At 37.9% G+C, this 10884-nt stretch overlaps 2 protein-coding genes across 2 annotated transcripts; one reads left to right on the plus strand and one right to left on the minus strand.

The window, feature by feature from the left end:
- Positions 1 to 6900: 6900 nt before the first annotated feature.
- On the minus strand, positions 6901 to 8335 carry LOC104239032 (embryo-specific protein ATS3A-like). The gene is made up of 3 exons (XM_009793569.2): positions 7949 to 8335; positions 7730 to 7846; positions 6901 to 7272 (listed from the first exon to the last, which is right to left on the minus strand). Exons 1-3 carry the CDS (start codon positions 8090 to 8092, stop codon positions 7009 to 7011), a joined length of 525 nt encoding a protein of 174 aa, XP_009791871.1. The 5' UTR covers positions 8093 to 8335; the 3' UTR covers positions 6901 to 7008.
- Positions 8336 to 10012: 1677 nt separating this feature from the next.
- Positions 10013 to 10564, plus strand: LOC138868723 (uncharacterized). The gene has a single exon (XM_070146290.1). The coding sequence runs from the start codon at positions 10013 to 10015 to the stop codon at positions 10562 to 10564; it is 552 nt and encodes a 183-aa protein (XP_070002391.1).
- The last annotated feature ends 320 nt before the right edge of the window (positions 10565 to 10884 follow it).

Consider the following 10884-nt stretch of genomic DNA (forward strand, 5'->3'; position numbering starts at 1 on the left):
TAATCATGTGGATCTTCAGAAGGTGTACCACCAAAATGAATAGGGAAGAGCTTGGTGAACTTGTCCAACCTCTTCAACCCCTCTGACAAAATAGCAGGCCTCTCCCCGTGTTGTATAGCAATAATAGGCTGAACCACTCTAACTGTTAGAACAGCTGGAGTCTGATATATGGGAGCCATCAGCTACGGAGGGTGAGTAGCGGGAGTCTAAGCTCCTCCTCTAATCTGAGAGATGATTGATGTTACAGGCAATGCATCATCTTGGGCCACACTCTCCATAAAGCTCACTAAGCGGAATAGGGTGTCTTGAAGTATGGGAGTGGCTGTGAACCCCTATGATACCTGAGTTGGTCGAACTAGTGCAGTTTGAACAGGGATATCCTCCTCCTGCTTGAACTGAGGCTCTGCAATAGGTGATGCTGCACGTGCTCTATGCTGAGATCTGCCTCTACTTCGGCTCCTACCTCGGCCCCGGCCCCTAACCCAGGTAGTGGCTACAACTTGAGGCTTCGGCTCCGGCTCCGGCTCCTGCTCGATTGTAGATGTTTGATAAGTTGGTATTTTACCAACTTATCTCATCTTTAAGCTTAAATTTGTGCTATATTTGATTGATAAAATCATGTTTTTAATGTCGTTTAATTCTATTTTATAGGCTATATGTTATTTAGAAGTGATCATGAAGAAACAAAGTGAAAACAAGTCAAAAAGAAGTTGAAAAGAAGAAAATCTAGAAAAAGGCTTCAGATGTTGCAATTGTGATATCAACTTGGCAAATGCGAAGCCAAACATTCTACTCAGAGTTCGCAAATGCAAAAAGAGGGTCGCAAATGCGAAGTCAAACCAAACATTCAACATTCAGAAATGCGACGATCTCCATCGCAAATGTGAAACCAAGTGCACAGTGCCAAGTTTGCAATTGCGAACATAAAGATCGCAAATGCAATGTGCAACAGTAATCTCAGGTTTCGCAACTGCGAACTAATATTCGCAATTGCTTATATCGTGCTTCAGTTCTGGGTACTTCTGTAATTTCACATTTTTGGCCCAAACCCTTTAATATATGACCTAGCTTATTGGAAACACATTTTTTGGCTTATTCTTTAGTCTTTGGACTAGAGCACACAAGTTTGGAAGCTAGGGTTGTTGCACACACACTTGAGTCTTGAAGATTTGAAGCTATTGGTTGAGAATTTCTTACCCATTTATATTCATTTCTTCATTTCCTTGCTTTGTATTGTATATCTAAGTGTATAGCATTTATTCCAACACTTGAATCTTGATTATGGGAATATTCCTATTTAAAGTGTGGATTAAATATCTTATTGTGCTTATGTATTGAACGATTTTTATTTATTATGAAGTGAGTTAGTATTTCTTTAATTATTCTTGTTCTTTAATGTTTCCAAAGAGATTAGCTAACCCTAGGGCTCGCCCATTAACTTTGAATTAATTTTGGGAAAGATAATTTGGGGTTGGGAAAGATTAATTAACAAGAACTTGAGGCTTTAACCCTCACTTTATAGATTCTACCTAGGGGTAGGATTGAACTACTTGTAGCAATATTCGGGTGTGCTTAATCTCCTAATTGTTTTAGGGATAGTTCAATTAAAAAGTCTTGTTAGTTTTCAGAAGAAGCTAATATAGAATTATTACCTGAAGCTAATTAACATAAACTCGCTCATTTGTAAAATCATGAAATACATTGGATCGTTACTTGAGTGTAATTCCCAATGCATCCATGCTTGTAGCCATTGATCATTTTACTTTCTTTCTAGGTTAGTTTACATTTTCGCATTTAGACATAAATATTTTCTCAAAATCTTTCAAGTGTTTGTCTTAGCATAATAAGTGATAATTCTCTTACATGCCTAATCGCCTGCATATTGTTCTTTGTAGGATTCGACCCCAACTCATAGTTAGGTAAATTATATTGCATGCGACCGTGTCCATTTACTTTTTCGTAGTGAATTTGGATGTCATCAAAATTGACGTTGTCGGGGAACAATTTGGCATATTTAGGTTGTTTGAGAAGTAAGCGTAAGTGCTTTGGTCCAAACTTGTGAATATTTGCGTAATTAATTTTTCTTATCTTAGTTTATTTTCTTATTTATTTCTTGTTTATTTTTGTAAATTTGAAAAATGACATCGCGTAATGAAAATTGGTCGGATGGTAGTTGTTCATACATTGTTGACCTTTGTCCTTATTGTGGAGGACCACACTCTTGGCAAAGTTGTTTAAATTCTCCCGGGGGCGAATTGTGGGCACAATCTCAAACTCATGAGTGGAGTACTTGTGATAAGTGTGATCATCAAAATGGTCATTGGGATAATTTTGCTTATTTGTCCTTCCCTTCCCCCATCCCCCGCTATGATGAATCTACTTTTTTTGATGAAAATTATAGGGATATGGAAGTGGAAGAAATCGAGCACGGTCACAATGGAGAGTTCAAGCTCTTGTTAGAGTGCCTACTTGAAGAAGGAAACAAAGAGCAAAATGCCATGGAGGAGCTTTTAAAAAATAGTCTCCAAAATGATTGGGTGCTTGAAAAGCTAAACTTAAAATGGGAGAAATGCTTGAAGCTTTAGAGGTCCAAAAAGCCTCGAAAGTGAATGATAGCCAAGAACCTTCCTTAGATGTTGAAGCCAAAATTCCTTCTTTGGCAGTTGATCAAAATCAAGAAGAACTCTCAAATGCTCAAAATGAGAAAATGATGCTCATGTTGGAGGCCATTCTTGAAAATGAGGAGAAGCACAACTTGGCACTCGAGGATATGAAACAAGTTTTGAATCAAAAAGATGAAAATATCCGCACTTTGGATGATCAAATGAAATAATTTATTGAGGGTCACTATGCCTATCGATTTGAAAGTGTGGAAAACGGTCAAGAAGATTCCAACTTCGAGGAAAAAAGTGAGCTTTATTTTGAGAAATCAAGAATTGAACATCCGCCAAATGACTTCATACTTGTTAGTGATGCCAAGAAAAATATGAAATTAGAATTAATAGGTGTAATTTAAAATATGGTTGAAGTTGACTCTAATTCGGGGAAAAAAGAGGATGTCAAAATTCGGAAAAATTTACAATTTGAAGGCTTGAGGTTGCATTCCAAGCATTTTTCAACTTTGGAATTGCATGATGATATGGGAATTGAGCCGCACGAATCCATATGGAAGTAAAAAGAAGAAAAAAAAAAGAGTCATACATTTTGCAATTTTCATATTCAATAAGGCAAAATGACATCCCTCAAAGCCAAGAAATGCAAAATGAAGAGATTAATGTGTGGCTTGATCATCTACTTACTATCCCCCCCTGCTCGTGGTCAGAAGCTTGAGTCCATGTTAGGTACCTAATTCATAACGTCCAAGTAGCAGGAAAATTGGTAAAGTTGATCTGCGTCGTGCCACAATGTTAAATGCGGCGCTTGATGGGAGGCAACCTATCGTTTTTAAATTTTTAGTCGTTTTTGAAATTTTCTTTTTTAGAATAGTTTATTTTATTATTTTTGATCAATCTACCAAGTTTAAGGAAGTTTGGAAGTGTTCGGGACACAAAATAGGGATATTAGGAAGTGAAAAAAATGACGCTCAGGCCTCACAATTGCGAAAAGTGGTTCGCAATTGCGAACTAGAGCCCACAACAAAATCGAAGAAACAATCACAATTGCGAAAATTGCTGACTTTTTATTGTTTGCAATTGCGAATTCTCAGTCGCATTTGCGACCTCTGAGGCACTTAAACTAGGTCTTACTTAACACTTGCCAAAAGTTGCAAGAATCTCAACCAGGCCTTTCATCGAACACATAGTAAGCGCACAAAATCACTCTTATTTTAACAAGGCCATGGGTACTGAGACTTTCCCATTTTTACAGCAAATAAATAAGCTCACACTCTCAACTAACCTCACCCAAAAATTAACATATAATTTGAACATTTTTCAAACAGTTTCTGACAAAAGAAAATAACTCATTTGAAACCTAGCTATTGAGAGATAAAGGAGAGAAGAAGAAAAAGAAAAAGAAGAAGATGATGATGATGCAATAGAACATAAAGAGCCCAAAGATTAAGCCTTCATACCTTGATGCTTGCACCTAGGAGTGAAAATGAGGGAGTTTGATAAGTTGGGAGAGTGAGGAATATTCTTGTCCTCGCCATTTGCGACAAGAATATAATGGCTCAAATTCAATAACAGAATAAAATCGCACGATAGAGAAAGAATGAAGTAAAAATTTTCTAAAGCCCTAGAGCCTCTGGAAGATAAGTACAGATGTCTCCATACCCATCCTCCAAACTCTACTAAGCTTGCTCATGACTCGTGAGACCTACGCAACCTAGCGCTCTGATATCAACTTGTCACGATCCGAAATCCCAACCGTGGGACCATGATAGCGCCTAACATCCACTTGCTAGGAAAGCCAATATTAATACACAACTAATTATTTTAAAACCAATTTGAAAACAATTTAATAAGAAATAAAGCCATAGAAATCCAAAATAAATATAATAACTCAAAACACTGACTAATCTAATCTTGGAATCTTGTGTCACAACTACATGAGCATTCTAACAGTGCTAAAACTAATGTCTAAATGAAAATACAACTGTTTGAAACAAATTAAACAGTAATCTAGATAAGGAAGGGGATTTTAGGGACTACAATTGTCGTGCAGCTTTTCCTCAAGTCTCCGTGAAAAGCTGATCCGAGCGAGTCTCCACTAACCGATGTTGAGACCAATACAAAAATTTGTACAAGAAGTGCAGAAGTGTAACAACCGACCACATGTACTCTATAAGTGTCCAGACTAACCTCGATGAATTAGTGAGAAGGCTAAAACAAGGAACTCACTATAAACCTGAATGAGTATAAAAGAAATAACAACTAATCGAGAAAACAAGTATAACGTGATAACTAGAACCGGAAATATAATACTCTGCCACAAAATAATATTTATGCTCAACTTTTCAATTCAACACGAACACAGAAACAACAATTAAAAGCAATTAAATATGTCTTGTGCGTTACGTCGCACAACCCGATTCATAATTATACATAAGTACCATTGCAGCATGCAACCCAATCCTGCACAGTAATACACAGATCCGTTTTGGTGTGCAATCCGATCTCAAACAATAACAATATAAATCTACAACTACAGCCAACTATGGCGTATCTCAAGTAAAATTCAATACGCGAATTACATGATTAAAGACACAAAGCTGATAATAGTAGCTATCTAATAACACATATGGTCATAAACAAGTAAAGACAATTAATAAATAAAGACACATCCACATGAAATTAATTAGCAATTAATGCATGCAATAGACAAATGCATGAATTTAACAAGTAAGGGCAAGTAACAGTTAGAGCATTTAACAAGTAATAACATGGATTAAATAAAAGAACGGAACAATTGAAAATAATAAATAAATATCTAAATCCGCATGCTTAACCAATGACTATGTATATAAACTCGTCACCTTGCATATATGTCGTTCCCACACATAAATCAAATAGCAATTAAACCAATCAAGTGCTAATTCTCTTAAGTCAAGGTTAACCACGATACTTATATCACTCCGCAACCAAATCGATCAATCAACTACCGCCTTGCCTTTTGAACAATCCTCCATACTAACCGAATCTAGCCAATTATAGATCAAACAATTCAAAATAAGCTTTAGAAACTACGCACGAATGAAAAGGTTCAATTTGATTATTTTTGAAAAAGTCAACAAAAGTCAACACCGGGTTGGCTTAGTCAAAATTCGAGATTCGGACCAAAACCCGATTACCCATTTAACCCCGAGCTCAATTATGTGATTCGTTTCGAAATATTACCTTAATTTGACGTCTAAATATCAATTTTACGAATTCCTAAATTCTACCCAAAACCCCTAATTTCTACCATGGAAATCCTAGATTTGATGTTAAAAACTCATGAAAAGTAATGGGGATAGAAAATAAATTAGAGTTGCTTACAAATGAATTTGGGAAGAAGGGGTTCTTCAAATATTGCCTCTAGAGTGTTTGGGGTTGAGAAATGGTGCAAAATGAGCTAAGTCCCGATTTTCCCCTCTTTTTTACCCAGCTGCAGGTATCGCAAATGTGAAACACTGATCGCAAGTGCAAACAGTACCGCTAGCCTGCTAAAGTCGCAAATGCAAAAAAAAAACGCATTTGATATACACCCCTTTATTGCAAATGTGGTCAAAGGTTCGCAATTGCGAACCTGACTAAGTCCCAGTCGCAAAGGCGATCCAGTGATGTCCACAATTGCGAACAACTTTTCGTAAATGCGAAGACTGCCCTGTCCAGCTCTTTTTTGCAAATGCGAGCTTGACTTCGCAAAAACGGAGTTCGCATTTGCGAACAGGTCCTCGCAAATGCGAGACCTGCACATTAACACCAGAAACTGAAGCACACCAACTATCTCAAATCATCCAAAACTCATCCTATATACACCTGAAACTCGCATGAACCTCTCGGGCTCCAAACCGAGCATACACATAAATGTAGTAATATCATATAAACTTGCTCGTTACCTCAAATCATCAAAATAACATCAAATAACGAGAATCGATCCTCAAAACTCAAGATTTTCAATTTAAAACTCATTTTCACAATTTTTCACATAACGCATCGAAATGCGTCGGGTCACCACGGACCCCAATCAAACGTGCGTATAAGTCCAAAAATATCGTACGAACCTAACGGAATCATCGAAACACCAATCCTAAGTCGTTTACCAAGAATGTTGAACGTGGTCAACTCAAGTTCCATTTTAAACCTAAAATCACTATTTCTTCAAATTTTTTGTACAAAAACTTTTCGGAAAACCAAACGGACCATGCACGCAAATAAAGAAACATCAAATTGATCTAATAGTCTCGAGACACGAAAATAAAGTCGTCACACAAACAATATCTTATTTATAACCTCCATAGTACATCAATCAAATCTGCAAACTCAAATTTGGCCTCATGTTCATGGTTGAGTACCTGCTCTATTCCTATATAACAGAGCCAGAGACTTTACGACAGTGATTAAATCCAAACCACACACCATTAGGTAGAAACTTATTATAGTTAAACGTAATAACAGGACGATTTGGACCATACACCTTCACGCTCTCTGGTTTCCAGCCATCCGATCCAACCCTCAACAAGTTAAGGTAGCAGATCTCATAAGTACATGGGCCGCGTATCTGGAATGTATCCGTCGAGCACCTCTCGAAAATCCTTGACGATGGGTTATCTAGTCTTGGTGCATAGACCTGTAGAGAACATTCACATACAATTTTCAGAAATCTCATTTGGGCAAATTAAGGTCTCTAAGAAAGAAAGTTAATATTACGAGTGTTCAACGTATTCTCTTTAAAAAAAATTGGAGTTAATTTTCAAATGGTCATCCAATTTCAATTGAAGATGCAGTATTCTACAGCAAGATTAAAAAAAAAAAAAAACAAAGAAGAATGGAAGTGGTACTTGATTATTTTCATTCAATTTTCTGAAAAGGGTGGATCTTAAATTTAATCTATATTGTCTGTAAGGTTATTCTGGGTAACTTACTTTACTGCCTCTTAAGGGGAGAATTGCAGTGATCAAGATTTAAGAAAATGAAGGCTGCATATTGCCATTCCCTCAATTGGATTTAACTAAGAGTTTGACCCATCAAGAAGAAGAAGAAGACCCATTACTTTGAGTATAGATTTGGAATTACAAGGCGTTTACCTCAAAGCCATAAGCATCTCCAAAAGCAATACTGACTTTGTCTCTGGTGTATTTAGGTGAAGAACAGCTTGTTTTGATGGTCAATGTGTATGAGCAGCTCCTTGCAGTAGCTGCGCTCTGATTTCTCAAACAAAGACATAGTATTATTAACACGAGATCTTGATGAATTCAATATGAAATCTTGCTTTCTGTAATTGGATGTAAGCTTTAATTAGTTACCTGATTGGTGTTGATGGAGAAGGATCTGAAAACATGGGGTTTTGTTGGAGTTGAAGTAATTGATCTTGCTTGCGAGGAAGTGAAGAAAGAAGCTGCGATGAGGATCAGGAGCAGCAGCAGGACCGCAGAGTTTCTTCCACCCATTTTTTGATCATTGATTCATTACTATGTTGACTTTTAATAACCTCAACAACGCCTTTTTTTTTTTCATTTTTTAATATGGTTATAATATTTTCATGTCTTTTAAATATTTTGAATTACCCATTATTATTGTGATTTATAATAATTTTTATGTAATTTTGAAACATATAAATTTTATCAGAAAAATTTAAATATTCTATGTCTAAATTCACGATCAAAATTAAATGTATGTCTTGAAATCCAAATATAGTGTTATACTAATTTGTTTGGTTTTTAACTCTCTAACCAGTAATGATTTGTAAACAGCCACGTCCTCTGATTATTACTTAGTCATTTGTGATTATGGTCCGATGATGCGACAGACGATGTTGATGAGAAGTTTCTCTTGCCTCGCTGTTTGAACAATAGTTGTGTATACGGTAGAAATTAGGCTATCCGATTTCGTCCCTCGATGGAAAAAGTAATATCACGTCGAAAGAGCAGGACGTCGAGCTCGGGGTCGAAGTACCTTTCCAAGGTCGAGGTCGATCACACGTACCAAAATTAGAAGAAGGCGTGCTTCGAGATGATGCCGGTATGATTCAGTAACAGAAAGAGCGAGATACATGTAATGGGCCGGAGATCACGGCGTGAATTTCGGAATGAATTGGTCTTCGGCGGTTAAACCGTTGTCAAGTATGATTTCCTACTATAATTAGAAGTGTATCTTATTTAGGACTCTCCTATTATGTAAAGGGGAATCCCATTCATTTGTAAGGGCCATTTGTTCACTGATAAGAAAATATACGCACATTATTCTCTTGTTATTTCACTTACTATTCATCAGAGTTGCTTTATTGTTTGTTATTCCCGTTATCATACCTCGAGATTATCACAGATCGAGGTCAATATTTATCTTACACACTGGTTTGATCTATTTTATTCTTTAATTTATCTATTTAATATCTTGTTTATCAATTAGTATTGGATTGAATCACATATCCTTAAAACCACAATATAAGTTTAATTGTTACTCGAATTTTAAGGTAAACAGTTTGGCGCCCACTGTAGGGCTAAGGATAATAGTGATTGTTCCAGTGCTGATTCTGATAACACGCGTTATTTTCACACTTGTTCTTGTCAAGTATTTTTGCTCTTAGATTAAAGCATGTCAAACTCACAAAACGCACCCGTACATGGTGACGATGGTCTCGGATTTCACGGAGAAAACGATAATGTTATTGCTCTAGGAGTCGGGGTGCCACCAGCTAATCTCGGGGGAGCAGCGGTCGCCGATCCCGTCGATATCAGTTCGCACGTTGCGCTAAATGCAGACCTAGGCGCGGACCCCGAAGGGAGTGTACGTAAGGAAGGCCGATCTATTGGCCAAGTTACATAGAGCAAAGAAGACGGGGGAGTTAGCCTCTAGATAATATTCGAGATGCTACAAGCTCAGTAAGCCGCTATTTCTCAATTGCAAAATCAATATAGGACTCCAAGTGTGGTCGAGCTAGAAATCACTCGTCGTACCGAGCCAGTTCCAGAAAGGTCGAATAGTAGCGAATCAATGACTGATCCTGCAATAATGAAAATGCTCTAGGAGCTCACCAAAAGAATTGAGTCCGGAGAGAAGAAAATAGAAGATAATGATAAAAAAAGTGGAAACATACAACTCTTGAGTTGATCAGATACCGGGGGGCACCCCCGATCCTAAAGGATTTGAATTCGAAAAAGTTCGTGCAGAAGCCTTTTCGTCAGAGTGCGGCTCTGAAGCCCATTCCTAAAAAATTCTGTATGCCGGATATACCTAAATGCAGCGGGACCACCGATCCTAATGAACACATCACTTAATACACGTGCGGAATAAAGGGAAATGACTTAGAAGATGATGAGATCAAGTCCATTTTGTTGAAACATTTTGGGGAAACTTTGTGAAAGGGAGCAATGATTTGGTATCACAACCTGCCACCAAATTCCATTGACTCATTTGCCATATTAGCAGATTCTTTCATGAAGGCACGCGCCGTGGCCATAAAAGCCGCAACAAGAAAATCGGACGTTTTCAAGATAAGACAAAGGGATAACGAAATGCTGAGGGAGTTCATATCCCGATTTCAAATGGAACGCATGGAGTTGCCATCGGTCACAGATGATTGGGCTGTTCAAGCTTTCACCCAAGGGTTGAATGAGCGAAGTTCGATAGCATCACGACAGTTGAAACAAAATTTGATCGATTATCCAGTTGTAACTTGGGCAGATGTGCACAATCGATACCAATCAAAGATCAGGGTCGAGGACGACAAATTAGGAGCCCCTTCCGGTTCAGTAAATCCAAACAGGTTGGCACTTAAAACCCCGAGAGACGTCGACAAGGAGCCAGGGTCCAGAGAACGATATCAACCATATACCGTGGATCGAATGAACAATGGTTCAGGAGGCAATCCCTCCCGGAATGATCGAAGAAGCGATCGAGGGAAAAATCTCGGGGACTTATGAGCAAAAGTGGCTTTGATAAGCACGCCGATCATGTGGAGGCACCTCGGTTATCGAAGTATAACTTTAGCATCGACGCATCGGGCATTGTATGGGCAATCAGAAGGATCAAAGATACTAGGTGGCGTAGACCCATACAGACCGATCCTTCCTAAAGAAACCCAAATTTGGTGTGCAAGTATCATGGCACGCATGGTCACAAAACCGAGGATTGCAGGAAATTGAGGAAAAAGGTAGCCCATCTATTCAATAAGGGTCACCTTCGAGAGTTCCTCATCGATCGGGCTAAGAATCATTTCAGAGAAAGGGACACCAACAGGAAA

Source organism: Nicotiana sylvestris, chromosome 5 (genome assembly GCF_000393655.2).
Source record: "Nicotiana sylvestris chromosome 5, ASM39365v2, whole genome shotgun sequence".
Taxonomy (NCBI): Eukaryota; Viridiplantae; Streptophyta; class Magnoliopsida; order Solanales; family Solanaceae; genus Nicotiana; species Nicotiana sylvestris.

Bases quoted from the DNA above. Each gene is read 5' to 3' on its own strand.
- LOC104239032 (XM_009793569.2), bottom strand. From the start codon at position 8,092: ATGGGTGGAAGAAACTCTGCGGTCCTGCTGCTGCTCCTGATCCTCATC. The intron at 7,847-7,948 runs GTAACTAATTAA...TTGAGAAATCAG, and splicing joins TCTCCATCAACACCAATCAG to AGCGCAGCTACTGCAAGGAG. The intron at 7,273-7,729 runs GTAAACGCCTTG...TGTTCTCTACAG, and splicing joins GAGATGCTTATGGCTTTGAG to GTCTATGCACCAAGACTAGA.
- LOC138868723 (XM_070146290.1), top strand. From the start codon at position 10,013: ATGATTTGGTATCACAACCTGCCACCAAATTCCATTGACTCATTTGCC.